Raw genomic sequence first — 18586 nt, 5'->3', positions numbered from 1 at the left:
AAGTACAAGTCCAACCACCAGTTGAATGCAACGCCTGCAGGCGGGTCTGTGCGCGGTGACGTCACTTGAGCGGGCTGGACTCAGGGAGATCTCAGATGATGGGGACTATACAGCGGTGTGCTGGAGGAGGTTATTTTGCAAAGAGCTGCTGGTCCGGCTGACAGCTCCATGATCGCGCTGTGGAGGTCTGGCTGAGAAGCTGCGCGCAGCAGCAGCATGGGCACCGGGGATTACATGTGCGTGACGCTGCGTGGAGGCGCACCCTGGGGATTCACCCTCAGAGAGGGAGAGGGGGACACCTACACACCTTTCATAGTCTCCCAGGTAGCTATGTGTGTCTCTCTGTCAATGTTAAGTGTTCAATTTATTATGAACACTATTAATTTGAGAAAAACAGGACTTTTGTTGTTGATGCCATCTGAGAACTTTTGGGATGAGATGATCCGAATAACCTATAGGGAAAGTTTTATAGGTAATATTTTATATATTCCCCTTGTTTTCTATTACAAGTTTGAGTTTTGCTGAGTAGTTCAGTTGAACAAACCCTGGTGCGTGTCGCTGCATTTTTGTGCGCGTTGGCTGTGTTTTGGTGCGAGATTCCTCTGGACCCTTATATGGTCAAGGCCAAGAGAGAGAGCGAGTGTGAGGCTGAGGCCAGTGTGATCTGTTATCACTCACAAAGACTTCAGCAAAAAAAAAAAAAGTATTATTCGGACGAGTAACCAAACCTGAAGAGTGAGGAGTTGTGCTGGAATACCAACAAAAAAGTCAGCTAATATGATGTCACTTTAAAAGAGCATTCAAATAGATGACAGAAAGGAGGTTATAGGCAAATTGTAGCTTATGCCAGTAACTGCTTTGGCTACATGATATTTGTTTAGCCTGATAGTGTGGTAATAAACCTCATAGGTAACAGTAGAGGATTTCATCTGCCCTCTGATGAAGCCACTTTTCTTATGATGCAGGTATTCCATTACATATTGCAAAGACATGGCACAACATTTTGAGGCAGTGTAGATGGATAATGTTGTTCAGCATTATAGGCTATTTTTTGCACAGACTTTGCATGTCAATTCTTCATACTTTACCTGTCACACCTTGTCATGTCTTGCTGTTTATAACTTAAAAAATACAATTCAGTTCTAACTTTTCAGCTGTGATGATATGATCACACACCATGATTTTGCTAGTATTCTTTTTGACACACACTGTTGATTCGCATGTGCTTTTTGAAGTGTATTCATTCATTTCATGCAGCCTATACTGTTCTGGACAGCAGTATCTTCCATGTTATATTCATTCTATGCATACTATATTATGTAAGCATATAGTGTAAGCGTGTATCCTTGCTCAAATAAAAAATGTCAGATTAATTAAAATGTCACAAATAAAAAAAAGTCAAATTAATGTAGAAATACAGATCAAGATTACGTTTAGATATGTTTGCTGTGATGTAAATGTGCACTGAGAGAGGTAAAGGCCAGGTGCCAGCTGCTGAGACTCTATATATGGTATAGAAACACAGGTTGACAAGTGTTCAAGCTGCACAGAACCCTCATCAAGTCGTCCTCCATATAGTGAACATGTAAATGTTTTTGTTAAACTACATTCCTGCGACATCAAAGCTCAAGCAGAAGAGAGCACTCTGAAAGCATCGATAGATCATTCTGATGACAGACGCTTAACACGTTTCAAACAATAGAAGCTACAATATGTGACTGTTATTTCTTTTGTATTAATATAGATATTATTTTCATATTTGTTGGCATTAAATGGTCTCTTCTAATTGAGCATGGTTGCTCATAAACATCTGGTTAGTTGATTTTAAAGCTGCAGTCTGGAACTTTGAACAAATATGATAAAAAGTTATTTTTTATAAAAGGATCACTATATCCTGACAGTAGTGCATGAGACAGATAATCTGTGAACAAAATCATGTTCCTCTCTGTCTTCCTGTGCTCCTAATGGCATTTGTAAGATTTCACCGCACCCGAACCAAAACAACCAATCAGAGCAAACAAACAGTCAAACTAGGCAGCGCTGATCATGAATCAAGATTCTGTTACTGTAATGCCTATTTATCTAAAATGAGAATGACCTGGCCGTCATGTTGAGAACAGTCAAGCCAAAACCAAGTACAACCCACTGGCTGGAGCAAACTTTCTCATTTTATAGCTAAACAGTACATTACAATATGTTTCTGAAAACATTTGAGGAGAGAAATAGACATTACAGTAACAGAATATTGATTGATATTTGATCAGCGCTGCCTAGTTTGACAGTTTAATCGGAGTTTGCAAGTTTTGCGAACAGTGATTGACAGGAGGACACAGAAGAACATGATTTTTTTTATCTGTCTCATGCACTACTGTCAGGATATAGTGACCGTTTTATAAAAAATATATCATATTACTTTATTTAAATTTATCATATTTGCTCAAAGTTGTAGACTTCAGCTTTAAGAAACTAAAAAAATCATGAATTATCATTTTTATCATTGATTCTGGCATTTAGTGAGTGGCTTCTATCAGAATAAACGCATATAATGCAAGATAATTATTTTATGCACATATACTGTAAGTCTCTGTTGAAATTGTTCCAAAAGTTGTATTAAAATATGTAAACAAAAGGACATAAAGACAAAATCACAAATGTAGGCTGCTGACAACTTCAAGATCCAATCTAATTTTTTACACAAACCAATTCTTCTTCTCTACAAATCCCCCACAATGTTTTGCACACAAAAACAAGCAGCAACAGTGAGGTTTAGTAAGCAAAACAACAGCGAAAACATCTGTCCTTTTCCCCATTTGGGGGAATGCCCCCTACTTGTAATGTTTCCATTTTAATTTGTTCTTGAAACTTGACTAATTTTAGACATAAAGTGGTGTTTAGAGTATTGTAGCCTCTGAGGAGTCTTGTGAATACACTGCATATACAGTACGTGTTGGCCTATTAAAGTGAAGTAGCTATAGGATGCTTATGCGTCAGTGAAGGGCAACTGGGGGTTTTAGTCCACCTCATCTGGAAGGCATAACTCTAAACATACCTCCAATCTCTTCTTGTGGGAAGCACAGAAAGCCAAGTCTGTTAGTTAAAAAGTCCAAAAAGCAAACATACCAAGATCATGACAAATCGTCTCAGGCTACAGGCTCTCCTGTGTCTGATAAAAACCTGTGTGTTTTTTAAAGCTTCTGTTGAATGTAGTTGGAAACTGTGTTTTGTTTCCTGAGAGAAAGTGATTGTGCAGTGTACTGACAGGCAGTACAGTGTAAGGGCACGGGGTATCCACTCCTTAAAGGTTCTCTCCATATAAGGGAGGCCGTATTTTTCTTCTTCTTTGGAGTCCTGGCCTCAGTACAAAGTGGATGAGGTCACTTTATTTTTAAAGCTACAGAACAATACAAGAGACCCACAAATACACCAACGCACCTTGAGGAAAGACATGGAAAAAATGTACATCTGATCTGGCTGGCTTAGATATAATCTGTATTAATACTCAATATATACTCCAAAAACAAAAGAATTTCTGAAATCCTACCAACCTGAACAGGAGACCTCCTAATTACTAAGGTATGCCATCTTGCTATGTGAACTGTCAACATTTATCAGATCAGTTGTGGAGCCTTGGATGACAAAGTAATCTTAATGCAACTCTGAGACCTCTCTGAGTCTATACTAACATGAACTAATCCAAATGTTATCCCCATTCCATTTAATTACATTCATAGCTTGTAATAAAAGTCCCCTTCCTCTGCCTGGGTTATCTTGCCCCTTTACAGAGCAAAGAGGGCTCTTGTTGCTGATTTGTCAGTCCTAATAGTGCACCATAGGAACCTTATTAAGCTGCCAAGCAATCAGCAAAATGCCATCGCTTCATTCATTCAGTGCCGTTTTTCCCACAGTAAACAAACGGCTCCTTCCATTACGGGAGTTTTTTTGGCTTTGTGTTTTTCAGCAAAACATCTACATCCTGGTCCCCGGGAGAAAGCATTGACCTCAAATGATGACTGTGCTGGTTTCCCCCCCCTTTTCTATTCCACATCATCTAAACAAATTAAGACCAATGCTCCCAACTGCTAAATATTGTGATGATATAGTTGTGAGTTGCAGTGTTCCTGGCTCTGAATGCTAGCTTAGACAGTGCCAATCTAAGTGGGGTCCAGCTGGACTTGGATGTGACTCACCAACAGCCTTGTTTTCAGCTTTGTGAAAAAGCATTTGTCAGCGAACCCAAAGGGTTTTTTTGTGGTATATTTATCTTAAGAAGCTATAAAGGAACACAATTAAAAAAATGTGATACAGTGTTTTCTCTGAATATTTTACATAATATGTATGTAGCCTTCTTTCCAAAATACAGTATATGTACTACCCCAAAACCAAAATTAAGAAATGTTTGGGCAAAGTTGTCTTAGCTCATATTAAAGTGAAGAATACATAAAGAAAACTGGAACTCTTGCATAAACACTCAGTTTAATACAATGCAATGTGTTTGCAATAAGATTGAAATTGTTGGCAGGGTAAGAGTAAATCAGCTAGTAGCTAAATCTGGCCCAATATACTGTATCACTTATAAGAATGTTTTTTTGTACATGGTCCTTGACAAATAAATGTAATAATAGGGCTGTCAAAGTTAATGCGATAATAATGCGTTATTGCAAATTAGTTTTAACGCCACTAATTTACGCATTAACGCAACTTGCGATTTTTAGGTTGTATCGGGCTCAGTTTTAAAGCATCATCTGAAATTAGAAAACCTAAGGAACCCACTGGTACCAACCATGTCATACTAGTTTGTGGTTTAATAACGCTCCAAACCTGCGCTAAATTTTGGCGAGGAAAAACTGGCATGACCATTTTCAAAGGGGTCCCTTGACCTCTGACCTCAAGGTATGTGAATGAAAATGGGTTCTATGGGTACCCACGAGTCTCTCCTTTACAGACATGCCCACTTTATGATAATCACATGCAGTTTGGGGCAAGTCATAGTCAAGTCAGCACACTGACACACTGACAGCTGTTGTTGTCTGTTGGGCTTGAGTTTGCCATGTTATGATTTGAGCATATTTTTTTATGCTAAATGCAGTACCTGTGAGGGTTTCTGGACAATATCTGTCATTGTTTTGTGTTTTTCATTGATTTCCAATAATAAATATATACATACATTTGCATAAAGCAGCATATTTTCCCACTCCCATGTTAATAAGAGTATTAAATACTTGACAAATCTCCCTTTAAGGTACATTTTGAACAGATAAGAAATGTGTGATTAATTTTTGATTAATCGCGATTAAATATTTTAATCGATTGACAGCCCTAGTAATAAACTAAAACAACTAAACTCTCTAGCCCTCGAAGTGTTTTCTCGTCTAAGACAAAAGAAGAATACATGAGTGAATAAAGGCATTAACCATCCTCCCACATGGTGTGAATGCTACCTGTAAGGCAGCTGGAAAATATTTCCCTCAAATGTAAAAACATAATTGTTTAAAGCTGTGAAGGGCAGGAACCGCCGGGAGCTGTGTGGACACATTATTCAGTATTTCCTGTGATTTTCTGTTGTGTTGAAGCCTATTAAATAGATAATTTGAAAATGGGCAACCCCGGATAACAGGGGCATGTAATGTTGTCTAATGGTGGCCCCACATGATGTTAATGGTAAATTCTGCTGATCAGGGCATTGGCATTTTTGGAAAGCTCTTTATTTGACTGGCTAACACGGTTTATGTTCTTCTCTTCTGACACCTACAGTAGCATTTGTGTGCTATCCTTTCAGCACAAACAGTATGGAAACATTAAGTGCTATCTGCCTCCTTTGAACATTGCCTGACTGTCTGTGTATCTTTTGTGTTGCGTGGAGAGACAACGACAAATGTTTCCCCTCCTTTTTTGGAGCACGAGTCGGTTGATGTGGCCTCCGAGACAAACCGTCCTCCTTTGTAATGAGGTGTCCCAATAGACAGGAACACAGGCTGCCTTATAGGGCCTGCCTGCACACCGTTAACTCTTAATAACTCAGGGATGGAGTCAGAGGGTTTTTTATCTGAAAGCTCTATAAAGCAACTCGTAAAATCCTTTTGTATGTATAGAAAAGTAGGCTCATTTAATTACCTCAGGCTTATGTGTTAATAAGATTCTGTTAAAATGAGCAGATGAAGTGTGTCATTGAGATTGGTTTTAATATGGTTCTAAATATATCCTCTGCATTTGGTGCACGAAATAGTTTTTGGACATAAACTGCAGTCTTGCCCCGTGCTTATGTTATGTTCACACAGGGATTCTCTTCCTCCAGCAGTAAAAGATGTGCATGTGTGCATCGCCATCTAGTGACGAGATTGTTATACTGCAAGTATCTCGAGTTGGACGCATATCCATGGAGATGATTGTGAAAAAGGACCATTTCGTGTGCTTTTGGGGTTTTCTGTCGCCTTACCTTTATTACTGTAACATGAAAATCCAGCAATGCATGAGAAAGCAATATAGACTTTCTGTGTGTTATGTTGTTCAACTAAACAGGGAGTTAGATAACCAAGTATTAAGTTTTGAAATGCCTGACCTCTGAGCTCTTACGATTTTTGTGGCTGCTTCTTGCCAGGAAGGTTTTCTTGGTAACGGCAACTTGATATAAGAAACCTAGAAGACTGTTTTTGTTTACCGATGATGAAATAAATCAACTTGTGTTGCAGCATTAGCAAAGGGATATTTGCATGATTCATGGCGAAATAGCATGGTCATTTACTCGTGTTCAGTGTCAAAGGTTAACCTGTATAAACTCTGATGTACTGTACCATACTGTAACATTACTGTGTATATTTGTAAATGATTTTTTTCATGGGAATTAGCCAAGACAAAAATTATGATACATGACTTAATTATGGTGAACAAATTGAGTAGTGGAGTATTATCTCTTCTACTATTTTAAGATTTTTTTTATGGCATTTCCCTTTATTTGACATTTGACTGACAGAAACATGAAGAAGAGAGAGAGGGATTATATGCAACAAGAACAGGAGATGTCATGGTGTTAAACCACTTTAGAAAAACACCCACTATAGTATTGGTACATTTTTAAGTGGTTGCTAATCTCAAGAAATCAGTAAACCAACGTTATAAACCTTCTTCCTAAAGCTGTTTGTTTGTAGTATTTGCAAAATATCTTAACGTACTTCCTGAGAGCATATCCTCTAATTGCACGGTACTGAAGTAATCACTCATTACTAGCTGTATAAGTGGCCTTTTGTGCAACATTTATGGGGTATTTCTCTATATTAAATCTTCTTATTAATGAACTATTTTATAGGCCTCTGGAACCAATTACAAGGGAACGAAAGCATCAGTCATTAGTTTAACTGTATAAAGAGGTGCCCTTTAAATGGGTGCGTGCAGAGCTGGCCTGCAGCGATATTATGCAGCTGCATGGTTAAGATACAAGGTAGAATTGGCATTGTTATCATTGTGCGCCTAGTCTTTGTCTTCGATTTTAGTGATTGTACATTGTAGTGTGAATTGTGCAAATTGTTGCTTGACTCGACAGTGACTTGTTGATCACATACTTCATTTCCAAATATTTTAAATTAATAATGATCCAGTCTGAAGTGTCACTTAGGCTGTACTTCACGTATAGGACTTCACAGGGATTTATTTCCCTCTACACACATTATCATGCGTTGCCTGGCTTGAACTTAATACACGTCAAAGGGGATAACCCATTCAGCATTCCTAGGGAGCCTCAGCATTACATTTAGCTCAGTGCTAAATATAAACTAGTGTTTATTTACGTTAATTTTCTGTTTTGTGTACATTAGTATTATTTGCAGGCTGACTCTTATACTCCACTTAGAAAAAGTTGACTTTTCTCATGAGAATCCCTTTATTTTGACTCATTTTTATGACCTAGAAATACTGCTTAAACACTGTTGTCCTCTTGCTTTCCCAGATAAAAATGGATGTGTGACACCAACCTGGTGGAAAGGTTTCTGTGTTATGACCTTAGTTGCCCCTGACAACATTTCAAAGATGATTTTAAGTTCCTGTAAATAGCAGCACTTGTCATAGCTGGGCTGTGTGTGAAGGTTAGAGGGCAACTCTCACACTTGGGGCATCCCCACTGTCCAGCTGCTCAAGATCTTTGATCTCTGACAGTATGTTTGTGTTTTGGGGGTCACTGGCAGCTGCAGGTTACTGTTACCTAATGGTGATGCTCTGCTCTTTTTGTGTCTTTCACAGGTAGACGAAGGTGGTCGTGCCTTCTTAGCTGGAGTGCGGGAAGGTGATGAGGTTGTGTCGCTCAACGGAGAGCCATGTGCCGATCTCACCCTTTTACGAGCCTTCGCGCTCATCGACACATCCATCGACTGTCTGCAGCTGCTTGTCAAAAGGTAGGGCCGCACACCACCCATTAGATAATTGATGGTGAAGTTAAGTAGCTGTGTATCCTGACAACTGAGCCGTGCGGTACTGTAGGTTCTTGGTGTTCACAACAGCAATGCAAAAATAATTACTGCAACCACTGTATTAGCATTTAGATGGTATGTTGTTTTATGACCTGTGCCCTTTCGCATTGCTCAGTGAACCGCTGACTGTCCGTGTATATATGTGCATTCATGTCTGTGTGTGAATTAGCGAGTTAATGTGCGTCAGTCAGGTTGACCTTCCAGCTGGCTTGGCCAAGGTGTTACAGATTTGTGTGTCTGATTGACATGCAGCTGCTCAGCCATTACTCAGTGGGCATTGCCAGTGTGTTTATCATGGTGACATGTCCTCAGATATTGCTGCATACGCCTTAATGTGCCCACATTTAAACTCCAAGTAGTGTTCTTTGCAGGACTAGTAGTCTTGTCTCTGTAGACTTGGAGAGCAGATGACCTCAGCTTGTAGCTATCAAAATGTATTATGATATGTCACTCTTTCTTATTTGGAGAAAATGAGTGCTCACTGAGGTCTAATCAACTTTAAATTCAATGATTGCAGTCGGAGGTAATGACATTCTCTTATGCTATTCCTCGCTGACCTTGAAAGTGGAAATTAGACGGAGCGATGTTGAAGCGTGATTACTTTCCTCTTCAGTGACCTGACCCTTTCGTTTAACTTGCTGCATGAAGATTAAATCTACTTGATTACTTTGACAACTTCAGAAATGGGAGATGGGCTTTACTTCCTCAACAATCCTCAGTGATGATGTATTTTTTATTCAAATGCTTTTGTAAATGTGTGGACATTCCACCTGTCATTTTATGGAAGGAAAAATGGAAAAATATTTTGATGATTGAAAAATTCAGATGGTTTAAAGGCAGCATAGAGATTTTGTCATCTGAAAATGACTTATCTTTAAATGCTGAAGTCTGAAAGTGCACCTGTTGTCAGGCCATTAAATAGGCATTATCAGTCACTATAAGCACCATAGCTGTAGGTCATTAGGGGCCTACTAGGTTGTAACAATTAAAGTGAAACTTAAAGGCAACACATTCTAACATGTTGTAAAACTGAATGAAATGTCACGTTTTGAACACAAGCAAAAAGGCTTCTTTAGGTTAAGGCAAAAAAAACAACAACTCTTTGTTAAGTTTAGGGAAAAACATCATGTTTTGGGTTATAATAACTACGAACACAAAGACAACTACACATTATTGGTTTCACACAGGATGTGAATTTTGGTCTCCTGGGTGAAAACCCTGTGTTTTCATCCATCATCCCTGACCTCCACCCCTTATGAAGTTTCACACTGTCTAAACTACAGGGCCGGACATCTGCTTCTGCTCTTATCATAACTACTCCGGTCGCTAAAGGTCGCTGTCGTGTTCTTTTACACCTTCTTTGGGTGATCTACCATGTGAATAGTTGATAAAACCTACTAGTGGGTGTAGTAGGCCCCTATTAACCCACATCTATGGGGCTTATAGCGACTGATAACGCCTATTAATAGCTTGACAACAGTCTAATCGGCTGGAAAGCCCAATGCCCCGTTTAAAGAACTTATAATATGAGATATTAATGATCAACAATGGTAACTGAACTAAGAAAAGTTGCATAACTCATTCATTCCTGTTCTCCCCTCTCCTCTGAAAGATACTGCAGCATCCCCCCAGAAGACTATGAATCAGAAGAGACATACTGTGGTGAGAGGGACTCCTCTGGTGAGGCTTTAAAGAGCACCACCCTCCACATCTTCTCCCCAAAGCACAGATCCCAAAGCCCGAGGGAACTCTACATATCTGAGTCCCACGACGAGGACTACTATGGGGAGTTTCCCAAGGCACCTCAGCTGCTTTACACCCAGCTACATGCTCCCTCATCTGGTGATCTGGGAGGCCAGGAACCTGCTTTTAAGGGAAATGATGAAGAAGCGCGGCGGTGCTTCTCCCCCGGGAACATGGTCGAGCTCCAGGTGTCCCTGTCTGAGCAAACCTTGGACGACGTAGGCTGCAGCTCTCTTGGGAGCGCTCTAGGGATCGAGGGAGAACTCTCAAACAGAGAGGCCGTCGAGACGATCCACACCACCACCGCGTCGCGCTACGTGCCGTGTTCTGTCAGAGAGCCGCTCGGCCAGCGCGGAGTGGTGCTCAGCTCCCCTTCGATGCTGGGGCAGGTGGAGGTCATCTTGCAGCAGCAAGCAGCATCAGGAGCAGGGAGGGGCATCCTGAGTGTGGGTGGCCCCAGGGTCAGCGGAAGTGTTGGATCCCAAAGCGAAGGAGAAGAAGGAGGAGGGCACTGCGAGGGAGTCCCTGGGTCTTTCACTGTGTCATTTGGAATTCCCTCAGAAGAGGCGACACCAGCTGAAGAGCAGGGCTCTGATTCTGAGGGGGATCCAGACAAACCCAACAAGCATCGGGCAAGACACGCCAGTAAGTACTCATGTACTATTTGTACCAGGGAGTATTATCCTGCTTTCTTTCTTTGTGTGTGAGTAATGAAAATCTATTCCTCAAGGGGATATCTGCATGCTGATAGGTCAACACTAAATTGCATTTGTCAACAAGTGTGCATTCCTAAGCCTGATGTAGTGTGTGTGCTCCTCAAAATAGTGCGTGTCCCTCTCTGCAGTTGGAGGAGGGTGCTCATTCCTTCGTATGGAAGCACTTACTTCCGGGTCTAACCTGAACTACAACAGTATCAAAGTGGCACAGTCCAGATAGTATGGTGACAGGCAACAAGAGCTAGATATAAAGAATCAAAATTTTTAAAAAAATGTTGAATTAATCTTATGTAAGAAGCTTCTATACTTTATAAAACATCTTAAACTATCCATTTGAAGAGGCTTGATGATGAATATGCATACTGAGGCGCTCCTCTGAGCTGTGTGGAAGACATAAATATAACACCAGCACGCTGATGATGCCTGCAGAAGTGTCCCTTTTGACAGACACCAGCATGTGCTCCCCCAGCCCGTTACCTGATCCTTTCAAACTGGGTGCTTTAACTGAGCTAAAAAAGTGAGCCCGTTGCTCACTCTCGCTGTCTCCTCCACCTTCAGGTTAGTCTTGCAGGAATATGAAAAAGGAAACCTTATATGTATCATTTTATTACAGCCTTGCATTGTTCTATGGTTTGAAAGTGGCTTTGTCTTGTGATGTCTGTTATCGGCAGCAAATGTGACAGATTTAAGAGGAACAGAAGGTCTTAAGTGGACAGCTTGTGAACTTACAGATAAGGACTGGTAAAGACGCTCTGGTCCTGGTGAATTTATTGCATGCAGCCTATCTTTATTCTTTCTCAGTTCCTATTCCTGGATACTTTATGGGGGAGAACAACTGATTTAATGTTAGTTCATTGTCTGTGAACAAATGAGGAGATTAGACATGGTCAGAGGGTTTCATTATTGCTTCATGGGTTGATGTTTTATGTTCAACTGAATGAGCAAATTAGGAAACGGTGGATAAATATTGTGTGGACTAAGAATGTCAAAGAATCAGTGAATAGCTTAGTTTACAGCATATTTGTTGTATGGATCAGTTCAATCACAGTGCATATAGTATTAATTGTTTATTAGTCTGTTATTTCTGCTTCTGTTTTTTTTGTGAACATTGGAAATATTTTTAAAACTTATCACAGATTTCTTTTTTATTTACAGAAGGTTGATATAAGTGTAATGTGACACGTTGAAATTAATCGCTTCGTGCATTGCTTAACTTTTTTTCGAAACTTGATTTTGTCATCTGTCACCATGTTACTTGTGCAAGCTCTATTTTTACTCTTCGGATGAGTGATAAACCAAAATGGGGTTTATATGATGAAATTCAATTTTATTTTCTGCCTGATGTTCAAGATGGGTATATTATGAAAAAGGCTTTCCACGTTCATAATTTCAAGTAAGTTAGTTAGCTACAATAACATGATCAGTGCAGATACAGTGCGTAAGGACTGCCTTGAATTTGTCCTCATGATCAAGGACATTTATTTATTTATCATTTATTTTGATTCCCTTGTCTAAACACTGAACTCTCTTCTCTATACAGGGCTCAGGCGCAGTGAGAGTTTGTCCGAGAAGCATGTGAAGGAGGCCAAGTCCAAATGTAAACGTATTGCTCTCCTTCTGACTGCTGCTCCGCCCAACCCCAACAACAAGGGGGTGTTGATGTTCAAGAAACATCGGCAGAGGGCCAAGAAATTCACACTTGTGAGCTACGGCACAGGAGAAGACGAACCTGATTTCAGCGACGAAGACGACGACGAAAACGAAGAAACCCACACTGTTGAATTTACCCTTGTGGCTCCTGACGGTTCTGAAATAAACAAGCATTTCCTCACCAATGCCCATAGTAGCAAAGGTGTTCTAACTATCAACTGGGACAAGGGTCTCCTTGAGATTGAAAGGAACCTGAACAACCAAGCGGAGATGGAATGTTTGCCTGAAACCAAGGGCAAGGGTGCTGTAATGTTTGCCCAACGACGTCTGAGGATGGATGAGATTTCTGCTGAACACGACGAGCTTAGGCGCCAGGGGATTCCCGTGGAAGCAACGCCGATGGTTGAAAAGAAGATAGAAGAGCACTCCCACATGCAGTCCACAACAGAGGGCCATGCTTACATGGATGTAAATATACACCAACAAAGCCAACAGCAACAGCAGTACCAGCAATATCAGGAACAGCAGTACTATGAGCAACAACAGAACTACCAACAACAACAATACCAGCAGCAGCAGCAGCAGCAGCAGCAGCAGCAGCAGCAGCAGTATGAACAACAGCATTATCAACAACAGCAAATGTATCAGCAGCAGCAAGCATATCATCAAGAGCAACAGCAAATGCAGCACTATTCTACAAACATCAATGGCACAGTCCAACATCAAACCAGTGAAATGCAGAGTTCTTACAACAATCGTACGGCGAAGCCTTTCTCAGGAGAAACCATGCTGGCTACCCCTTATTCTCCCACAATGAGTGGGACCAATCAAGATTCTGTGGGCCAAGGAGAGCAGATAGCTTCCCGGGATGAGCGTATTTCTGTCCCTGCAAGTCGGACTGGTGTTTTGTCGGACTCAAAGAGAAGAAATGCTGGCAAGCCTATGTTCACGTTTAAGGAAGCACCAAAGGTATCACCTAACCCAGCACTGCTAAACCTCCTCAACAGAAAGGATAAGAAGTTGGGTTTTGAGTCAGGACCTGAGGAAGACTACCTTAGCCTTGGGGCTGAGGCTTGTAATTTTCTGCAGTCTCAAGGAGTCAAACACAAGACTCCTCCGCCAGTGGCTCCAAAGCCTTTGATCAACCCCAACTCTCCTCCTTGGTCCCCACAGATAGAAGTGACCAACCAGGACATGCCTCAACAAGCTGAAAATAGTGTATTCACACCTGCTGTAGCCCCCACCATGGAGACTACCCCTGCTCCAGAGCTAGAGCCAGCCCCTGCACCTGCCCCTGAGCCCTCTCCCCCTCCTGCGCCCCAGGAGGCTCCTGCCAGCACCACCGCAGAGGAACAGCACACATGGACTGCCCCGCAGCCTGTTACTCAACAACAGCCACTGCAAGTGACAGCTCAAGAGGAAAATGGTCATATGAATTCTACCCTGCAGCCTGAGCCTGCTCCTGTGACTAGCTGGGCTCCAGCACAAGCACAACCACAGCCATCTACTAATTCTTGGCATCCAGCTCAAGTGCAGCCTCAGGAACCACCTCAAAGTCAGTCCCCATCACAGCCACCTTGGATGACTCCTCAACCTACTCAGACCCAAGCACAGCCTCAACCCCCCACAAATACTTGGACCCCTCAAATTCAGCCATCCTGGAGTCAACCTCAAGAGCAAGCACAAGCTCCGACACATGCTCAGCCTCCCTGGACCCAGCCTCAAGAGCAACCACAGTCTCATCCACAGGTTCAGCCACCCTGGGCACACTCTCATGAGCAGCCAAATCTGCAGCAGATGCAACCAACTTGGGGTCAACCTCAAGAACCAATGCAGCAGCAGCCCCAGGCCCCATGGGCACGGCCGTCACAAACAGACTCTCAGCAACAACCACCATGGATGCAACAACCCCAGCAAAAATCCCAAGCACAACCTCCTTGGGCTCAACAGGTTCAGCCAGAATCCCAGCCACAGCCACCATGGGTTCAGGAACCACAGCATCAGGCTCCACAACAAGCATGGCCACAGGCCCAAGCACCAGAGCAGCCTCAACCACCTTGGGCCTCAGCTCAGCCTCAACAGCAACAGCAACCTTCAATTAATGCATGGCCTCCATCACAAGCCCAAGCCCAAGTTCAGCCACCTTGGATCCAAGCAGCCCCAGCACAACCCCCAGCGCAGCCTCAAGCCATTTTGAATCCATGGGCGCCAGTACCTGCCCAGGCTCAGTCCCAACAATCATGGGCCCAGCACCCTTCAGAACATGGTCAGCACCCCATTAATTCTTGGGCCCAAGAGCAAAATCAGGCCCAACCTCAACCACCTTGGGCTCAACCAGTTCCACCCCAGCCCACACCACAGCCAAACTGGCAACAGCCCACTTCAAAGACTCCACCACAGCCACCAATGAATACATGGCCTTCACCTCAGACACAACCTCAGACACCTGTGAATGCCTGGGCACCACACTCACAGCAAACACCTGTGAATGTTCCCACGTCAATGGTGAACACTCGTCCCTCTCCAAAACCTTGGCATCCACCACAAAATGCCCCACAAAACCAGACCCCTCCACCTCCACCGCAGCGAATGCACTCTTTTACCATTGGCCAACGATCTTCATCACCCATCAACCCAATGGCCAGTGTCTTAAACCCATCATCCCAAGGTTCAGCTTTTGAGATGCCAGCCGTCAGAGGGAAAGGAGCTGATATGTTCGCCAAGAGGCAGTCTCGTATGGAGAAATTTGTTGTGGACTCTGAGACTGTGCAAGCAAACCAGGCTATCCGGTCAACATCGCCAGTTGCTTCCTTACCGAATGAGTGGAAATATACACCCAACGTACGTGCTCCTCCTTCACGGGCATATAATCCCATTCAGTCCCCCTCTTATCCGCCAGCGGCAACAAAGCAGCCCCCTCCAAGTAGCCCTTTAACCAAAGCCAATAAGAAAGACAAAGAGAAACAAAAGCCTGCCCGTAAACTCAATGTTATAGATGTTATGAAGCATCAACCCTATCAACTCAATTCCTCACTCTTTACCTTTGGCCCAGCAGTAGAGGCTGCCAAACCCCCTGAACCTAAGCCTGATTGTCCACCTCCTAAACCACCTGTCGAAAACCAACCAATTAGATATGAGCAAATGGCTCCTGTCCAGCCAGCTGGACCATATAATGCCCCATACCCTCAGCAACCCTATGGGATGCCAATGCAGCCCATGATGCATGATGGCCACTACCAGCAAAACCCAGCTAATGTTTATCCTCCCCCCAATCCTTATCAACAACCCCCTGGTGGTCCATACCAGCAAGCATATAATCAACAGTATCAGCAACCTGCCCCACCTGCTTATCATCCCCAAGCTCCTCAATCTCCAAACTCTCCCTACCAACAGGCACCGCAGGGCCCTTACCAACCAGCCAATAGCCCCCCCTACATGGCAGGTCCCTCAGTACCTTACCAGCCACAGCCTCCCAGTAGCTATGTTGGTCCTGGTTTTCCTGTAGCTGCCAGGCCTGAATCTGTGTCAGGTAGCAACCCTGCAGCTGCTCCTAAACCCAAGTTTACAGCTAAAAAGAGCTCAGCTCAGGTGTGGAAGCCTGCAGCAGTTGATAAAGAGTGATATGCTTGGTGTCTGCTTGAGTCAAAGGGTTGGTGCAGTCCACTGCCAAGTGGACTATTTTGAGCACATAAACTTGCTTTTGCAAAGACTATCTTCACATCCAGCTGCTCTTGTTATTGTCATGGGACAGCGCTTCATGGTTTTCACAGTTTTAAGAGCTAATGGCATTACAAACAAATTAAGAACACAAGAATAAGAATGGGGTGTAACTATATCTTAACAGACACAAAGGAGCCAAAATTAAGATTTTAAAAAAGCATGTACATTTTAACAAGTTTATAGGAAATGATGCATATGGATACTTAAATAATAATAATAAAAAAAAAAAAAAAAAAAAAATCTATGTACTTTTATGTAGCCTAAAAGAATCTAAAGTGGTGGCAATGTAAGAATGTAGGGGGGCAATATGCTCAGTAAGAATTGAAAGAAAGGAGTGAGAGAAAAAAAGAAATGAATGGTAGCGGACAGTGACAACAGGAATTAGATTTTTGAAAAGAAGAAAATGCAAAATATGTCAAAACTTATTTGATAAACAAACAAATAAACTGACAAAACAACTGAAAATACAATAAAGTTAAATAAAATAATCAATTAAATGAATGAAGTCCAAATAAAGATAAGTAGTGCAGGACAAGGGTTGGGTCTCTGGGGTGTAATGATACCAACCTGAAGGCTAAAGTAGTAGGAGTACATAGATTATGTAACAGCTCTGGGGTTTCAAGTAAAGGCTTAAAACTTCAAATGTTACTTTAAACAATTTATTCTACAGTGGCTCTCCCCAGTGTCTTTTCCATAGCACCTACTTAAGTGGGTTAGTTTTATTTCAAGCCTTTTACCAGCTGTTGCATCATGTTAGGTACTATATTTAAACTGCCTCATGGGGGGGAGTGCTGAGGTCTAGAGATAGTAGGCTTAAATTTCAATTTAAGCCAGTGAAAGCTACTATATCTCTTGTATCTATTATATACTATTTTTTCCAGATAATTGAGAAATATATAGTATTGTCCACTCTCCTACATGTAGCATCACTCTTCCATACATCATCTCCAACTTTTGTATTATATAAATAGATGATAAATGATATACAAAAGAAGAATTATTGAAAGGATAACCAGCCCAGTAATGTTCACAAATATATATTTTGGTACAGGACTGCTTATGTTCTTTTCTTTTTCCTTTTCCTTTGTGTGTTTCTCTTCATAGTGCACTTTCTGTATCATTCACTGCAGTACCATTAAAATGTCTTTTATCCTTGGTTGGCTTTCCATTCTTTTGTCCTTTGAGCATGCTTTTTGGGTTTCTTCTATTTCTAGTCTCTTTTCATTTCATCTTGCTGAATGTCACCACATTTCCACCTGCACTATAATACTGATTTATTCTACATTTGCTCAGACAAAACATTCAGATATGAATCAATCAGTTTCTAACATCACATTAGACTAACTCGCATATCTACAATCTATTTGTAAAGGCAGTGGTTAAAAATCGGTCGACAATTATACAAAATAGTTTGTTCTCTATAAAGAGCTTGTTAACATCAGCCAGAAACACCTCATTATCCAAACCACCTACTTTTATAGCAGCTGAGGTGAATGCTTGAAAAGCACATTCCTGCAGAATGACTAACCGATGATGCATTCATGAAGGATATTATTAGACTGGTGACTTCAACGAATACAGGCGACCTCATTGGACTGTTGTGGAGGTCAAGTGAGTGGGCCCCTGCCGAGCTGTGTCATGCATTTTCAAAGAGGGCAGTTGTTTAAGTGGAAGCTGAAATAATCTAATGGTTGGTAGGGTTGGGCAATATGATGATACATATTTCCAAAACGATATAAAAATGTATATTGTGTATATTTTTCTATATTGTTTCTATCGCCATATAGGCATATTTTTTTTTCTCTATAATTTCAAATAAACCTTAAATTAGATTCCTACTGAAATGGCTGGAGTTTACAACCAGCTTTTCTGGTCTTTATCTTAGCCATACTTGTATGTCAGTGCACCCTGAAGGCAAATTTACATCTAAATGTTTGTGTCCGACATAAATCTATTTATGCAATAAAATGGAGACAACAACCAAAAATGTACTCTAGGTTCAGAGACCACACAATAATGGTTTAGTTACTATGTTAAATGTATGTTGATATTACTAAACGTTGGTATCTAATACTCATTATCTATATTTTATTCAGAATAAGGCAGGGCAGATTTTCTACATCCCTTCTGCTCTTAAATTTACTTTTCTTATAGACCTGGGACCCCGAAGAAAACCTTACTATGGCATTACCATAAATTAACATAAACAGACTATTTTGAACATCTGTCTTAAAACGAAAGCATCTGTATGCACACCCTCATGGACACCGACTCTTAAGACCTGCTCAGCACCATTTCTGAGAT

At 41.6% G+C, this 18586-nt stretch overlaps 1 protein-coding gene across 1 annotated transcript; it reads left to right on the top strand.

Annotated features, from left to right (window-relative positions):
* Nucleotides 1–166: 166 nt before the first annotated feature.
* On the top strand, nucleotides 167–17438 carry LOC119482226 (synaptopodin-2). Its single transcript, XM_037759675.1, has 4 exons — nucleotides 167–324; nucleotides 8227–8378; nucleotides 10066–10841; nucleotides 12453–17438. Exons 1-4 carry the CDS (start codon nucleotides 217–219, stop codon nucleotides 16181–16183), a joined length of 4767 nt encoding a protein of 1588 aa, XP_037615603.1. The 5' UTR covers nucleotides 167–216; the 3' UTR covers nucleotides 16184–17438.
* The last annotated feature ends 1148 nt before the right edge of the window (nucleotides 17439–18586 follow it).

This window comes from Sebastes umbrosus, chromosome 22, assembly GCF_015220745.1.
Source record: "Sebastes umbrosus isolate fSebUmb1 chromosome 22, fSebUmb1.pri, whole genome shotgun sequence".
In the NCBI taxonomy this organism is placed as follows: domain Eukaryota; kingdom Metazoa; phylum Chordata; class Actinopteri; order Perciformes; family Sebastidae; genus Sebastes; species Sebastes umbrosus.
This window is presented reverse-complemented; position numbering and strand designations above follow the sequence as displayed.

Coding starts and splice junctions, on each gene's coding strand:
- LOC119482226 (XM_037759675.1), top strand. CDS start 217: ATGGGCACCGGGGATTACATGTGCGTGACGCTGCGTGGAGGCGCACCC. Junction 8,379..10,065: donor CTGCAGCTGCTTGTCAAAAG/GTAGGGCCGCAC, acceptor CTCCTCTGAAAG/ATACTGCAGCATCCCCCCAG. Junction 10,842..12,452: donor GCATCGGGCAAGACACGCCA/GTAAGTACTCAT, acceptor TTCTCTATACAG/GGCTCAGGCGCAGTGAGAGT.